The sequence below is a fragment of the Rhinatrema bivittatum genome, chromosome 10 (genome assembly GCF_901001135.1).
Source record: "Rhinatrema bivittatum chromosome 10, aRhiBiv1.1, whole genome shotgun sequence".
NCBI classification, from domain to species: domain Eukaryota; kingdom Metazoa; phylum Chordata; class Amphibia; order Gymnophiona; family Rhinatrematidae; genus Rhinatrema; species Rhinatrema bivittatum.
Window position 1 is genome coordinate 94827615 of NC_042624.1, and position 17703 is coordinate 94845317.

General features: G+C 41.9%; 1 protein-coding gene across 4 annotated transcripts in view; it reads left to right on the forward strand.

The window, feature by feature from the left end:
* The window catches only part of LRRIQ3 (leucine rich repeats and IQ motif containing 3), a 69604-nt gene that overhangs the window by 11903 nt on the left and 39998 nt on the right, over positions 1-17703 (forward strand). For 3 of the 4 annotated variants that reach the window (XM_029618680.1, XM_029618682.1, XM_029618681.1), the window contains exons 3-4: positions 5455-5778; positions 12688-12821. In XM_029618680.1, the coding sequence (XP_029474540.1) occupies positions 5455-5778; positions 12688-12821 (458 nt within the window). The remainder of the gene's footprint in view (positions 1-5454; positions 5779-12687; positions 12822-17703) is intronic. The other variant, XM_029618683.1, reaches the window with a different exon arrangement.

Consider the following 17703-nt stretch of genomic DNA (forward strand, 5'->3'; position numbering starts at 1 on the left):
CACTAGCAATAACCTCAGCTGAGATGTACTTAACTTTTTTGCCCTAAGTGCCCCTGCCACTTAGGGCAAGGGCCACTTAGGGCAAGAAAGTTTATATTGCCAAATAATTAGCAACTTATCTGGCTAAGTTGCGGCCATTGAATATCCTGATATATTCACAGGCCACCACATAGCTGGATAAGTCACTTATACAACTAAGTAGTTAGCCAGATATCTAGTGGGCGGACAGTGGGTGGATAGCATGTATTTTTAACATAGCTGGATAAGTAGCGTTTTTTGAGACTTATCCATTTAAGTAGCAGCAAAGCTGCCACTTGTCTGGAGAAGTTAAAATTTATCCAGATAAGTGGCGCAAATCTATATGCAAATATTTGTGCTCCTAATTTTAATCATTTAAACATGAGGTTTCACTCGTGTATTTTTCTTAGACTTGGGTGTAAGTCATCGAATTTTGTCACATGTGCATGTGAAGGAAATTACCACTTTTACCAATTAGTCCACAAATTACCGGACTGGGCAGGACAAGGACAGACCTAGATAAGGACTGAAGCAAAGAATAGACTGAACAGGAAAGCCCAACAAGGCCAAGATTGGATAGGTGAACCTAGAAGGCCCGGAGGCTATCAAGTAAGGCAGAGAGGTCCAGGGGGCCACAGAGCAAGGTAATAGGCCAAGAGAGGCCACAAGGCAAGGCTGGGTGCTTGGATAGGCCACAAAGTAAGGTAGGAGGCCTGAGTAGGCCGCAAGGCAAGGTAGAATAGCAAGATAGAGGTAGCCATGTCAGAGAGCAGAGGTGACTCAATGAAGAGGCACTGGACAGGATGGGTTAAGTAATGCTGAGGCTTGGTAGTTTTATTTATTTATTTATTTATTTAAGGTTTTTATATACCGGCAATCATGAGCACATATCTTGCTGGTTTACATGGAAAGGGAGTGCATAAAATACAACAACTAGAACTGTGGTGATCGAAGGAGCAGTTACAAATAACAAGGGTAGCAGAACTTGGATAAGAAGGAAGAGATAGGAAAGAATAAACGGTTAAACGGTATACAAATAAATTAAATGCTATGTAAAAATGGCATGATTAATGGCTGAATATTTGAAGTCCTTGGTTTGTATCTATAACGTGATATTAGATTGTGTCTGGGAAAGCTTGCTTGAATAACCAAGTCTTAAGTCCTTTCCTAAAAGTTAAGAGGCAGGGTTCCAGTCTGAGATCTGTGGGAATGGAATTCCACAGAGAAGGGCCAGCAGTGGAGGTGGCACGATCTCTTAGAGTGATGTGTTTGGTCATTTTCGCAGGGGGAACTTTGAGGGCGCCTCGGTAGACATTTCTGGTAGGTCTTGTCGAGTTGTATGCTTGGAGGGGGATTTGTAGATCGAGGGAGATGCGTTGATGAATAGTTTTGAAGATGACACAAATGGCTTTGTACATGATACGGAAGTGGACGGGAAGCCAATGTAACTCTTTCAGAATGGGGGATATGTGGTCTCTCTTTCTTGCGCCTGTTAGTAATCGAGCTGCTGAGTTTTGAATCATCTGTAGTGGTTTGGAGTAGGAAGAGGGCAGACCTAGCAATAGGGAATTGCAGTAGTCTAATTTTGCAAAAATGACTGCTTGGATGATCGTTCTGAAGTCTTGGGCATGGAAAAGAGGTCTTATCCTCTTCAGAACCTGGAGTTTATAGAAGCAGTCTTTGGTTGTTTTGTTGATATGGGCCTTGAAGTTTAGCCGGTTGTCTATTATCACTCCTAAGTCTCGAACTTGTGTGGTAGGTAGGTTGGTGGGAAGAGTAGTGTTGGAGATGTTGGTTTCCGGAGAAATGAGAAGGATTTCTGTCTTAGAAGAGTTTAAGATGAGGTGTAGGTTGTTTAGTAGTTGTTTGATTTTCAGGTGGCATGATTCCCAGTAGTCAAGAGTTTCAGAGTATGTATCTTTGATGGGGATGATGATTTGGATATCGTCTGCATAAAGGAAGTACTTTAGATTGAGGTTGGTGAGAAGTTGGCAGAGAGGAAGAAGATAGATATTAAATAGGGTCGGAGATAATGAAGAACCTTGAGGGACTCCTATGACAGAGTCAAATCTAGAGGATTCCTTGTTTTGGATTTTAACTTTGTAACCTCTGTTATTGAGAAACGTTTTGAACCAGGATAGGACGGTGCCGCTGATTCCTATAGACGAGAGTTGGTTTAGGAGGATGGCGTGGTTGACCGTGTCGAACGCTGCTGAGAGGTCTAACAGGATCAATAGGAATGAGTTTCCTTTGTCAAAGCCCATTAAGATATAATCTGTCAACGAGGAGAGGAGGGATTCTGTGCCTCGATTTTTTCTGAAGCCGTGTTGTGGGGTGAAGAGAAGATTGTTGTCTTCGATGAAATCTGAGAGTTGAGAGTTCACTAGTTTTTCCATGATCTTGGCGATGAATGGGAGGTTAGCTATGGGGCGGAAGTTGTTGGGTTCCTTCGGGTCAAGGTTAGGTTTCTTTAAGAGCGGTGAGATTGAGGCCATTTTGAGGTCATCGGGGCAGATTCCTTGGGCTAGAGAGCAGTTGATGATATTTGTCAAAGATGAGGCTATTGTGTCTGGAATAGATAGAAGTAATTTGGAGGGGATGTGGTCTGCAGGATGAGATGAAGGTTTCATTTTTCTCAGGATGGCTTGTATCTCAGTGGAGGCTACAGGTTCAAAGGTGTTTAAGCTGGCATTTTTGTGTGCAGGTTGTTGATATGTCTGGAGGGCTACTGTGTCGGGAGGCAGTTGTGTTAGGAGATTGGAAATTTTATTTTGGAAAAACTGAGCGAGTTCTTCGGCTTTGGACTGAGCCATATTGCCGGGGATTTCTCGCGGTATGGTTTGAGTGAGGCTGGAGACATAGGTGAAGAGGGCTTTAGCGTCAAAGACCAGGTTGTGAATCTTGGATGCGTAAAAATCTTTTTTTGATTTTGAGGTGAGGGATTTGTACTGGTAAAGTGTCGATTTGTATGATGAGATGGTGGTGTCGCAAGGGGTTTTACGCCAGGTAGCTTCTTTCTTTCTTAAAGTTTGTTTAAGTTTTCTGAGTTCGTTGGTGAACCAAGGTTGTCTGTTGGCTGCATTGGTGTGAGATTTTTTTGTAATTGAAGGACAGAGCTTGTTGGCTATGTTTTCTGTTATGTTGTTCCATGAACGAATGGCAGCGTTAGGGTCGGATAAGTCTAATAGGGGGAGCTGGGAGACTAATTGGGTGTTGAGGTCTTCTGGAGAACATCGCTTTTTGTAATGGAATGAAGGTGAGGGGATGATAGGGGTGTTGGTTTCTTCCAGTGCAAAAGAGGTAGAAATAAGAGTGTGGTCTGACCAAGGGACCTTTTTGTTCTTCAAGTTGTACGTGTTCGTAATCCCTTTGTTGAAGAAAATCAAGTCCAGGGTGTGACCCGCTTTGTGTGTGGGTTCATTGACTATTTGTTGGAATCCCATGGCAGATAGGGCTGTGAGGAGGGTTAAACAGCTGTTGGATGGTGAGGGGTTGTCAATATGTAGATTGAAGTCTCCTAAGATGATTGCTGGAGAATCCAGGTTGATGAGCATGGTGGAGATTTCAAGGATAGGGGAGACATTGGATTCTAGGAACCCTGGGGGGGCGTAGACAAGAAGGATTTGAAGATGTTGGGAGGTGAAGAAGCCGACTTCTAGTTGTGTAATCGGGGAGGAGATAACTGGCAAGATAGTGAGCAAGGCTCAATGAGGACTCCTGGTGGAGGGAAGACTGTGCCGCAGGCAAAACCGTGATACCCGCAAGTGGATATGTGTGCGCACTCACCCATTACCCAAGTATTTTCAAAGGAAATGTATGCACGTACATTTGCTCTGAAAATGCTGGGCACGGTGTATACTCAGACTTTACTGGTATGCAGGATGTTTAAAATTAACCTCTATGTGCATTTGAAAAAATTGGGATTATAATTTTGAATGATATAAACTGGGCTTCTTTATATTGCTACCATTGACCTGTGTGCACCCCAGAAAAATTGATGACAAACCTGGGGGTAGCAAAAGCATTTGCAGATTTCCTTATATAGAATCCAAGATGCTTGGTGTTTTCTGTCTGCTGAATTTAAAATGATTTCATTTGTATACATTGTTACTTTTTTCAGAGCACACCATACTTTTAGTGTGTGAATTGATTTAGGAGAGATGAAAATCTCTGGATAGCTGTTGGATATTCTCCAGCTTTGTTTCAAATTTCAGTTGAAAGTCATATTTCCTAAAGATTTTTATGTGCCTGTATTTTGTGCCAGTAAAAAAAAAGAATAAGATTTATCCTAAAAATAACAATCAGTCATTGCTAGCAGGACTGTAATTCTAGTCAGTTGCGCTTATTGAGGTCCATATTCAGTAGGGTGGGTTAATGGACAAGTTATCTGGCTAACCAGGTAACTTGTCCACTAACCACCCTACTGAATATATGGGACAAGTTGTCCCCATTGTGTTAGGGCTTTACATATTTTTCACTAATCTGTACCCCTAATGGCAGAAGAGAATAATAAAGAAACACTGATGTATAATCTGCATGGAGTGTAGTTACAACTCAGGACAGCAGCAGTTTGACAGGTATCGGGTTTCCAAGATGACTGGGATGTCCAGCATGGAAGGACTATGATTAAAGCAGAAACTTCAATGAGCATGTGAAGTCTGTGTTTTTTTGGACAACAGCCTCACAAATTTTGGTGGCTGGGGTAGGGTGTGGATTATCACAAAACTTGGTAATAAGACATGGAAGGAGGCCTGGGTGTTGGATTAAGTATTGGTCTAGTGAGAATCAGAGTTGAAGATGGCAAAGCCTGAAATGTCCTGCCAGCAGAGGTGGTGGAGACAAGTACTTACAGATTTTGGGTATGCTTAGCACAGATATGGAAGACATAGGGTATAGGGTTGAGAGGTCAGGAAAAGATAAGATGGGGGAGGGGGGGGGGGGGGAGAGAGTTGGTGTTGGGTTGCGTATGTGAATTTATATGCTCATTTCCTCAAAGAGGAAGTATCTCAACTGGGCAGACTGGATTGGCCAATTGATTATCCGGCATTATCTACGGTGTTGTTAAGTTACAATTGTACCTCCCCAACCTCTTGGCTGCTTGCACAGTTACCATGTACAAAGTATGTGGCCTCTGTTAGGACATAGTATGTGGCCTCTGTTAGGACATATGCTTTGTAGCTGCTAATTTTCAAAGGGAAACTGCATGGGCTAAAAGTTTCTGCACACATTCCAAAGAATGCAGTCTATTCAAAATTGCACCATATGCGCTCTAAGAACAATATCTCCAAAAGTAATCCATCCAGTAATGAGATTGATTTATAAAGAGAACCTCTGAGTAGAACTCAGACATTGCCCCCATGGTGTTAGGGCTTTACACATTTTGTATTAATATGTTGCAGGTTTTTTTTTCCTCTAAACATGTTAACATTTTTTCAGATTCAGCATCTTCCAGAGAAGGAATTTTGGTCAGAAATGAGCGACCTGAAATTACTCTTTCTTCATAACAATAGCATTGGCAAGCTGACAAATGTGCAATCGTTATCTGTGTGTCCCAATCTGACAGGCCTCACCTTGTTTGACACACCATTAAGCCTGAATCAAAATTATAGACATATTGTTGTTAACAGCATTTGGTCACTGAAAGCCCTGGACAACTATGTGATATCTGATGAGGAAATTATTGAGGATTGGCCTATGAATGAAAGATTTAAAGCTCTTAATCCTCGTCTGTTTCTTAATTTTTTACCAGTTCTTAGAAAGGTAAGTGGCAAAATGATTATATGTTTTAACAGTCTCCTATAGGTACTGTTTCATAATACTGTAAAGCAGTTCATTATAACCAAAATCAATTCAGCCACAGATACTCTATGTAGTCCTGCTAGTCTACTCCTGTGTGCCATTTAGAGTAAAAACTATAACCTAAACATATTTAAGAGATTTCTTGAGATTAACCATTTTCACAGTTCTTCACTTCTGGTTTTTATCTGACCCTGTTTATATTCAGCCTTGGATTTACCCATAGACCATGTAGGCAATTGTCTATTGCACCAAATTTTGAAGGGGCCAGCTGATCCTTTCAATGATCCAGAGCTTGAAGAATGCTGTCGAGGATCCACATGGTGTCACTTCTCTCCCCTCCTCTCCTCTGGCTTGCAGCAGCAAAAGGTTAGCGCCAGGCCTGTGAGCCAGCATGTGCTCACAGGCCATGCAGTGATCCTGTTGCTTGCAGTCTTTTCTTAGTAACAGGAAGCTTGTGTGGAGGAGGGGGGTGGCACTTGCGCAGTGCCTGTGAGTGTGCACCACCTCACGGTCCCTGCACTTTTTTTCTACTGCTACTATGAGGTGTGACAAAGGAAAACCAGGGGAGAAGGTGTGTACACAAGGGGAAGACCTGGGCAGGGACTCCCCAGGAGACCTCCCTCACACTTTCCAATCCTTGGGCGACCCTTCCCCTCCTCCACCCCCCCCCCCCCCAATCAAGTGTGCCTATGGTCCCCAAAGTCCAAAATTGAGCTGGGTTGGATCCAAATTTAGAGAAGAGTAAAGAGCACAAGATATCTAATTTTAGTTTCTGCCCAAAAGTGTACAGTGTAATATTCCTCATAGCTATAATGTTATAGACAGAGTGTTAGAACATAACCTGTATATTTTTCAGAAACTGATCCTGTGGGAAAGAATCACTATTGAATATGTTCTGTGGAAAGCAATTCTGTATTTGTATATTTCATTACAATTATTATTAGGATTATTATATTCATATTTTTAACCCATCCTATCTGGGCTCGAGATGACAATATAGAAGTAGCATACGAGGTTAGGTGGACACAAGTATATGTTGAGAACAGATAGACTGGGGTGTATGTTTAATGTATTTATAGAATATGTTTATTTTAATATGAATGTGGTTTTTTTTTTTCTATGCCATCTAGAAAAATGGATTGTGTGGCATACAAATGTTTAAAATAAATAAGTATAAAGTATATTCTCTGAAGTCAGGTAGCTCACCATAGTGACATACATGGGTTACATCATCCAGCGACACCAAGAAGGAATATGTTTGCAGAGCTTTTTTTTTTTTTTTTTTTAATTCTTGAAGTTCTTTCTGGCGTGTGAGGCTTTTCTTGTGTCTTTGTGCTCACGCAGCTTGACTTAATTGTGTTTTCTGCAGAAAGCAACATACATGTTTTTATGGCAGCAGAATTTTAACTGCCTTTTTCTGGTGACAGAACTATTCTCGGTCAATAAGCAAGACTGAATTAACCATGACAGGTGGGGTGATATCATCCAATGGCACCAAACAGACCCTTCTTTCTAAGCCTATAGAACTTTAGCTCTTCTGAGCATGTGCAGGAATTTCCACTTGGGCTGTGCTTTATGAGCTCCTTCACTCTTTTTTTCGTCTGAACTTCAGCACAAGCACGTGTGCTATCTCTGTGTAATTTTTTTCTTCATTAATATAATCTTTACATTTTTTTTAATTTCAGTTGCCTTGCTGCCTTGGCAGCCTTCCAGACTATACTTTTCAGTGCTATTTTGAAAAGATAAATAAATAAGAGGAATTTATTTTCTTCACAAGATGTCCTGTTCCAAGAAGCCCACTTTAAGGGGCTTCAAGGACTGTAAATGTGGTAGAAAAATATCTATTACAGATAGATATGTCATCTGTTACCGCTGTCTGGGACTGAACCATGATTAGGAAAACTGATAGCACTGTAGTTAGAAGTCTCTACTCTCCTAAAATTCCAGGGCCTGAAAAATGGAGAAACTGTAAGTCTTTCAAGAGCCGCAATTGGTTCTTGTTCCAGAGTGGAGCCTTGCCTGAGTTGAGCAGGAGCTCTTCGAAGAAGTCTCCCCCTTCAGTGGAACACTTAACTTATCGAAGACTGAATTCATGGTGGTCCAATGCTCAAATAGCTTAACTTGTCCTTCTTTTGTCAAGCTGGACAACCATAAATTCCCCATTTTGCCACATGCAAAAAACCTAGGGGTATGGTTAGACTATAAGTTGTATTTTAATCAACATATTAAATCTGTGGTCAAGAGCGGCTTTTTCAAGAAAAGCTTAATGTGGTTGGAAGAATGTACTAGAACCAAATGATTGTAGGCTTGTAGTTCAAGCATCAGTTTTGCCTACATTGGTCTATTGCAATTCCATCTATCTTGGACTGCCTGACTCTACCTTAAAGCCTCTCCAATTACTTTTAAATGCTACTGCTCAAGAAGCGCACTGATCACATTCCATCTACGCTTCATCAGATTCAGTGGCTGCCAGTTCGTTTTAGAGTTCAGTCTAAAATACTTTTTTTTTTAATAACACACAAGCTTCTCAGTATGTCCTCATTTCCATGGAAGAACTTCTTGTTATGGATATACAAGCCCACCAGATCACAGGAAAGAGGTTTCCTTGAAGGCCTCTCAATAAGATCGGCTCGGCTATCAGCTGCAAGAGACTGTGCGTTTTAGTCGCTGCACCTGCTTTGTGGAACACCATGCCTAACTGAATGCCCTAAAACTTTTAAAATGATGTTCAAGTTATTTTTTATGGGGCTAGATTTTGCTTAATGCTCTGACTCGACTTCTGCTTAGAGCTCAGATGTTAAAGATGTTTTCTGTCATTAGTTATTATGAATTTATGAGTACTGTTATTATGTTGTATGCTTTATGAATATTTTATGTTTGTTTTATTTTGTAAATCGCTCAGGGCATGTGTACGAGCGTTTAAGAAATTTTAATAAATACAAATACAAGACAGAAGGATATAGAGGGAACATCTCTAGAGAGAGTTCTAGGGGGAACACTACCTTAAACGGGAAAGGAAAAATGAACAGGAATTAGCTGATTATTGTAGAAAGAGAAGCAACAGGAAGCACAGGGCTGCTGGGAAATGTAGTTGGGAAAGCCTTGGCAGAGAACCAATTAGAAATTTGCATATAATATGCATTTCAAAACTAGCTACATACTTCACATGTGCTTTTTTTTTGTAAGGGTAGCCTAAAGGGGAAAATAGGTGTACTTTTGGAAATGTCATGTGCACACACCATTTTCCTCTTCTGACCTAAACATACCCAAAAGAATGTCCGTTTTTAATGCACGTAAAATTATGCGCATTAACCTCCACACATGTTTAGCTGAATTTAAGGAAGGCAGTTTACTCAGACAAATCACTAGTTACCCTTATAAATGGCTTTGAAAATTGCCCTTGAAATGTTGTTGCTGAATTTTTTTTATATAAGCTGGGGATTTATGCATTTCCCTACTTGATTAATTACCTGGTCAAGGGCTTATTTCAGTCAGAGATAGATGAGCCTGACAACTCAGTTAGAATTAATATAGGCTTTGCTAGGTATGACTCAAACTAGCACTTTTCTTCCTGCTATCAGAATTTCAGATCTAAATGTCCACAGGGGGAAATATCCTGGACATTATTAAGGATGTGGGACCTTATCAGATCAATTTATTTAAAAGCATTACTCATGCAAAAATGCCCACATATATGTGCAATGCAGATTTTAAAAAGACATAAATTATGTGCGTATGTACCCGATCAGATGTGAGGAATAAGGGAGCCTAAAATGGGCGGGGCCAAGACATTTATGCATACAACTGTGAATTTTAAAACTGAAACCCGTAGCATGGATACACTAGATATCCATGTAACTTTACTGCTGCTCCTGATGCGGAGCAAGTCTAGGTCTTGAGTTTTAGGGCTTATAGAACAGGATGAGGGGTCTCTGTTAACTGGGGGGCATGTAGGATAAAGAACTATTAACTGGACAAACTGGTGGACTAATCACAAAACTGGGACTGTGCCTCGCATGAGCATGTTTAAAATTCACTGACATACACATAAAAGCAGACTAGGTCCTATGAAAGACACGTGCGCTAGTTGTGTTCATGTAACTTCTTAAAATTAGGAGCATACTTACGCGTGGTTGGTGCATTTTAAAACATGTGCATGCACTACTAAAAATTCCAATGTATCCTCGATTGCGTGTCCAATATATGTGTGTTTGAGCGCACATGCGCTTGTTTTAAAATGAACCTCTATGGACTTAACAGTCTATATAACCCCCATGGCAAACTTGTATATGAGGCAAACCAAGGAGACATTAAATTCCCAGTGGACTCTAGAAGCACATCTGTGCGGCAGAAGATTTTGGAGATTTTCTGTCTTAGTAGCTATCCCATCCATTTGGCCAAGGATAAGCTGTTACAACATAATTTTTCTAACCACAACTAGAAATTTTCAGAAATCAAGTGGCTGGTCAAGTTGACCTGGTCCAGAAAGGCAAACTATCTCATGTGGGATGACCCTAAAAACCACTTCTTATTTGGCAGGCAAATCAAACATTCTAGGGGACCCTGAGTCAGAGTTTGGTGAACAACATTGTCTCTTGGTGGGGTCCTCCCAAAATAGATCTGCTTACAGTAGCTCATAAAACGAAGGTGCCAATTTTCTGCTCCAGAAGGAAGTCAGAAAGTAGAATAGCATAGGATGCTTTTTCTCCATTAGGGAAAGGGGCTTCTCTATGTATATCCTTCAATACCTGTAGTGACAAAAACCTTAATGAAACTCAGAAATGACTAGGAAACTATGATTCTCATAGCTGCCTATTTGCCAAAGTTGATTCTCAACCTTTGCGACTTATCCATCAGGAAACCGATCAGATTGGATGTTTTTCCAACCTTAATTTTGCATTACCAAGGAATGTTACTTCATTCTAGTATCCAATCCTTTTCTTCATGGCCTGGATGTTGAGAGCAAAGTAATACATTCTTATGATCTCTCATATTCAGTGTCTTAAGTACTTATTACATCTGGGTAGAAATCCACTAGAAGATCTTATAATGGCAAATAGAGGGAGGCTACCATCGGTTTTGAGGACAAGGCCCTAGACCCCTTTTCCTGTCTCACACAAAAATTGCACCTCATTGTGATTGGCGATTGCCACCCTTATATAGCAGGGAGATGGATTTCTGTTCAACTCTTAGTTGTAAGATTAATGTGAGGCTTGTTTCATTTGAATCCTCCCATTGTATCATGGGATCTCTTGTGGGTTAAAGCTCTTGTGGGTTAAAGCTCTTGTGGGTTAAAGCACTTGATCTGGAAGGTGGTAGTCATTTCAATCTGCAGGCTTAGAGAGCTTCAGGCTCTAGTGACTTATCCATAGAGACCTCCATTTTCAGTGTTTTATTTTATTTTTCCTGGGAATTTCAAAATTATACAAAAATATCAGTGTAAAAGTGATTTTTGTTTGTTATAATATTGAAATTCACAGGGAAAATAAAATAAAAACTGAAACAAAGTTCCCTACTTATCCACATCATCACAGGAGGGTGGTGCTTCACTCATATACATTACAAGTTTCTGCATCAGGTTTTGGTAGATTTTCACCTTGAGTCCATCAGTCATCTTTCTAATTAATTTCCCATGGATATATGCTAACAAAGGTGAATGAGCCCTGCACACTTTGGGTTGCAAGGGAACCGTTCTGGAGCAGGTGAATGTCCTTAGAATATTCACCCAGCCTTTTTGGTTCTGTTTGCCTCAATAAGCCTGGGATTGAAGGGTTGAAGAAATCACTTTGGATAGCAAATTGCATATCCTTCACTTATGTTCAGGCAGGTTTGACCTTAGAAAAGCATTTCAAGGTCTATAATGTCAGGGCTCATCTAAGCTCAACATCTATTGAAGAGATTTTCAAAGCTGTGCTGTATTTACTTCTCATTATTGTTTAGATACTAGAGACATGTATGGCCAAAATCTTTTTTTTTCCTGTTTTTGTTTTTTATTTTCTGGTCTTTTCATTTTTGTTTTTTTGGTTTTCATTCATTTTTGGCAAAGTATTGCAAATAGCACATACCATTTCAAATATGCAGTATTTTCTGAAAATGAATGAAAACTAAAATTTTGTTTTTGGGTGGACAATTGATTTTTATTTGGTACAAAGCAAAAATGGGCTAGTTCATCCTGTTTTTCCATTTTTGTTTCAAATGAATGCACATTTTTATTAGACGCTGGCTTCCAATGTGTCAGCAAGTTTCGGGTTTCTTTGAGTTTTAGAGCTGACTCCAGTCTCCACTAGCGTCCATTTTTTCGTTTAGGTTAACTTTCCGTTTAAAAAAAAAAAAAAGATTTATCTTGACATAAAGCGTTCTACCCTGTTGAGGGAACTGTTTTTTTTTTTTTTTTCCCGTTTAATTAGAAGACATCTCTTAGCATGGGATCTCCTACGTGCAACTAGGATGAACTGGTTGCCTTTAGAGCAAACAAAGGGCCTCATTTTCTAAAGTATCGCAGGCCTGCGATACTTTAGAAGATGAGGGGCGGGGGGCAGAAACGGGGGGCGGGCCTGCGCTAGCCGGCAGTGATCGCACCGTCGCGGTGCGATCGCTGCCGGTTTCGCACCCAATAGCGCCACCATAGGAGGTGTAGCTATTGGGAGCAAGCAGCTTGGAAAATGAGGCCCAAAGTTCCTTACTTACACAGGTTTTCCTTGAAGGCATCAGTTTACCAGTCACACACATCCTTCCTCCTCTCCTTTTGGAGTTGATCTCAGTATCTTAATTATAGAACTGAGGTACGCTGTGCAAGAATGGGAACTTTTGAACATATTCAGAGGAAGTTACAAAAAATGAAGGCCTGATCAAAATTTGTAATTTTTACAGAAAGCATCATTTCAGGATGAAATCAATGTGGTGAAAGGCATTATTTCAAAGATCAATCAAATCTTAGCTCATAATTCACCTGTGTTAATTGTGCAAAGCACAATACGAGGATATTTAACCAGAAAGCGAATACGGTATGTAATATTTCATTTTTTCTAGAATTGGAAATGGACAGCATAAAGACATTTAATTCAAGAAACTGGCAAAAGATTTCAGGAAATTCGTTAACTTTGTCTTCTGTTTTGGGAACATTTAGTACAAATATATTTTATGGGAAATAATCTTTTTCTAAAATGGAAGATCATGTTTATGTAGTTAGGTCAGGCAAAGACTATTGTTAGAACATTTTCTGGCCTCAGAGTGCCATCATCTCACAAGTTAGTTCTTATCACTAATCGTGAATTCTTTATTTTTCTTTATTTGCTAGGTGCTTACAATAATCAGTAGTTGTGTTTTTTATTGATGTTTGAACACCATACATCCAAAGCCTTATGGGTAGATTTTTAAAAAATAAGCGCGTGCATCCCATGTGCGCGCTACCTGGCACACACACATGGACACGTGATTTTATGACATGCGCGCGCATGTTATAAAATCGGGGATTGGTGCGTGCAAGGGGGGGGTACATTTTTGCTATATTTGTGCGGCGATGCATCAGGACCTTCCTCAGTTCCCTCCCAATCCGCTCCAATTTAGGTGCGGACTGGGAGGGAACTTTCCTACCTCTACCCTAACCTCCCTTCCCCTTCTCCTCTCCTCCCCACCCTCTAAAAACCCATTTTAAATCTTTTTACTTTTTTTTTTTTTTTTAACCAGTTACTTCAGAGCCTGACCTGAAGTAACTTGCATGCGCTGGGACAGCAAACAATGGTGCTGTCCCAGCCCGCCCTTTCCAAGAGGCCCGGCACTTGAGCGCTTAAACATTTAAAGACAAAATTTAAAAGCCCTATGCGTGACAAAGCCGGGAGATACGCATAGGGTAAGTGAGGCGATCCGTGGCATGGGGCTGCACAACGACGCACTTACCTCCAGCCCCGGACCTGAACTGGTCTCAGCAGACGCTGAGAGATACCCCCTGACACACACATGGCAGGCTGCCGCAAGCCGATTGCCTCTTACGCTCCTGGGAGCTCTGACGCTCCTCTCCCCTGCTGGCACAGCAGGCCACCACGCTCAACCAGCCTCCAATGCCGCATCAGTCCTGGGCCTTTGTAGGCGTGCATGCGCACCAACCTTGCCCCTCTTAAAGGACCAGTGGCGGAATACCTGGGCCAGCGTTGCCGATGACACCATTGCCTGAGGGATATATAAGGCTACTCCTGCAGTTGCTCTTCACCTCCGCAACAGGTCGACTCCATTGGAATAGTGGTTTGCCTCTGCGTAGTTCTGTTCCTGGTTCCTGTTTCTGGCTGTGCATCTTTTCTGCTTGTGCTCTTGAGTTAAGTGTCCTGTTCCTGGTTCCTGTATGGCAGTCTGGTCTGAGTTCTGAGTTCTTGTCTTCTTCATGGTCAGTTTTCTCCTTAGTCTGGCTTGAGCTTTTTCTTCCCGCTTGTGTGGCTTCTTGTCCTCCTGCTTCCTCTTTGCTCCTCACCTCTTTGGAAAGCCTCTTGGCTTTGATTTCAGATTGGGCCTTGAAACTGCTTGACCTCTACCTGCCACTGACCACTGCCTGAACTTAACACTGAGTGAACTATGCTTACTGTGACTTAAGTCTGAACCTGACCTGAATCGCCTATTGCCTATTGCTGCCTGGACTCTGGCTTTGCTCCTCTTCTGTGTTCTGGCCTGCGCATCTCATTTTGATGGATCTTTACCTCCAGAGAGGCCTGCACCTAAGTCCAGCCAGCCCTGGCACCCAAGGGTTCAACTTAAGGGGAACATGGGATGGTATTGGTGAAGCTCCAGTTGAGCTTCTGCTTCAGCCAGCTCTGCCTGCCAATGGTGGGAATTTGCAGGGCTCCTCCCTTCAGGTGGTATGAATATTTATCTGAAAAATGTTACATTCATCAATAGAAATAAAAAAAAATTGACCATTTTTCAAAAAATCATACTGCTTTAAGGCTTTGATTCTAACAAGCAGATTGTAACTTAGTCTTTAGGGGGTTGATTTTGAAAGTGCTTTACACGCATAAAATCCTGTTTTATGTAAGTACACCTGAGGTTCTGCACATAAAAGTATGCACAAAAGAACAATTTTCTGTCTACTTTTAAATGCAATAAAGTGGTTCCAGGGATTAAATTAAGGGATGGGAAAAGGATTTATGTACACATATTTTGTTTTCCAAAGCTTGTGCATATAAGTACTTGCACGCACTTGGGAGAAAGTGGAACTTTATGCATGTACATCCATGTTCATATCTGGCGAACCTTTGAATGTTCAGAGCGGACACATGCGCATAAGTCCATTGTGAAAATTCAGGCTAAAATCTTCTGGGTACAAAGTATCCATAGACTTTCACACTACTCGGGCTGTTTAACAGTCACCCTCTCTGAGTGCAATAATGATAGTCTCCACAGAGCTTGTGGCTTCATGGGATGGCAACCTCATTTTTCCATTGATAAGCCGGCTGAATTAGCATGCTATTTGGGTGACATCACCGACGGCATGCTCTCACAGACATTCTCTTCTCCAAGTTAAGGTCTTGAACTACTGCGTCTGTGTGGCACTTCTCACGCAAAGCGCAAGATCCGTCTCTTCTGTTTGTTTATTTCCACGCTCAGGCACGGACATGTGTTCTACTATTCACCTCCTCTTCCATGCTTTACAACCCATTTGAGGAATTCTTCTCAGTCACCTCTTCTGGAACATGAAATCCATGCCCTTCTCCAGCAAAGGGCCACTCAGTTTGTGCCTAAACACCAGATCAACAAAGGATATTACTCCCAATACGTCCTCATTCCCAAACGCTCAGAGGGTCTCCGTCCAATTCTGGATTTACACTCCCTAGACAAATATCTTCAGAAGGAAAAATTCAAGATGACCTCCCTCAAACTGGTACTCCCATTCATTCAGGAGAATGACTGGATGTGTTCACTGGACCTCAAAGATGCCTATACCCACATTCCAATACACTCCTGCTGGCGGTTCCTGTGTTTCCAAGTGAATTCCAGATACTACCAACACAAAGTTCTACCTTTTGGTCTATCCTCGGCTTCCAGTGTTTTTTACCAAGTGTCTGTCTGTGGCTCACCTCAGGCATAAAGGGATACACCTCTTTCCATATCTGGATGATTGGTTGATAGTTTCTCCTGACCAAATGTCCCTGCAACATCACCTGGAATCTATAATCTCTTGTCTGGAGTCTCTGGGATTCCTCATCAATTATGAGAAGTCTGTACTCAAACCAACTCAAATTTTACAATTTATAGGGGCCAAAATAGACTTGATCCAATATCAGGTCTTCCTACCCTGAGAGAATTGATCGACTTCATCAGTTCTGCACAGACTTTCCCCTTAGCTCAAGAATCATGGCCTGCTAAGTTCTGGTATTATTGGGTCACATGGCGGCAGCCATCCATTCAGTCCAATGGGGACTGAAATCACAATTGACCCAATATCTCCAACCAATGTCCACTGAGATAATCATATCAGACTCCATGAAGAAGGATATTTGTTGGTGGTTGAACCCGGAAATCCTAACAGTCGGATCACCTCTACGAGATCTGGCTCACATCCTAATACTTACCACAGATACTTCCACTCAAGGTTAGGGAGCGCATCTACTCCATTACAAAACTGAGTCAGTGGATAAACGACTAACTAGCTTACCAAATAAATCTTCTAGAACTCAGAGCCATGAGATATGCAGTAATGACCTTTACACACCTGTTATGAGGTCAGACCCTCATGATTCATACAGACAATCAGGTTGCCATGTTTTACATAAACAAGCAGGGTGGTTCAGGATCCTGGATTCTCTTCAGAGAAGCAGTATGGATTTGGGAATGGGCCCTCAACAACTCAGTAACCTTGAGGGCCACCTACTTACCGGGGTTAGTGAACATGTTAGCTGACCATCTCAGCAGACTATTTTATCTCCATGAATGGTCATTCAACCCATCAATAGCAAACCAAATTTTTCTACAGTGAGGCCGCCCTTGGATAGATCTTTTTGCTACAGAGCAAAACTAAAAAGTACCTCAGTTTTGCTCCATATGCCCAAGCCATCTCAGAAAGACACAGGATGCCTTCCTAATGTCGTGGTCGAGAGATCTCCTTTATGCGTTTCTTCCAATACCCCTCATTTCAAGAACAGTTCAGAAAATGATACAAGACAGGGGTCGCATGATACTCATAGTGCCCGCGTGGCTGAGATAGCCCTGGTTTGCTTATCTGGTACAGTACTCCAAAAGTGACTCATTAGATCTCAGTCAAGACCCAGATCTCTTGATTCAGGAAGGGGGCTCTCTTCTTCATCCTCTGTATTCCTCCCTCCACCTGATGACTTGGATGTTGAATGTGATGTTTTGCAGGGATTAACTTTTTCAGCAAATATTCAAAGAATTATCACAGCTGCGAGAAAACCATCAACCTGACATAACTATTTCTTCAAATGGAAAAGATATGCCAACTGGTGTCAAATTCGAAACATTAACCCTTTCTCTTCCATACCCAGCGACATCCCAGCGACATCCTAACTACCTACTGGGTGGGGAGGGTCCCTCATCGGTCCCTTCACCCGCAGCAACCCGGGGGTGAGTTCCCCGCCGCATGACCAGGCCGTTCCCGGCCCGGAAAACCGCGGGAACGGCGGTCATCTTGGAAGCAGGCTCAAATGGAGAATCGGATCTGCAGGAGGAAGGTGAGCCCAATTTTTTAGTTTCCCCCTCCAGATTTGAGCCCCCCTCATGCCCCGGAGGCAGTGCCTGACCTTTCCCTCCCCCCCGGGAAGTCTGTTTCCCTGCGGAGTTTGTGCTTCTTATGCACAAGTCCTATTTAGCCAGCTTACAGCAGGAGGAAGATCCATCCCTGGACACCCCCCCCCCCCCCCACCAAAAAACCCGCAAATTTCTCCT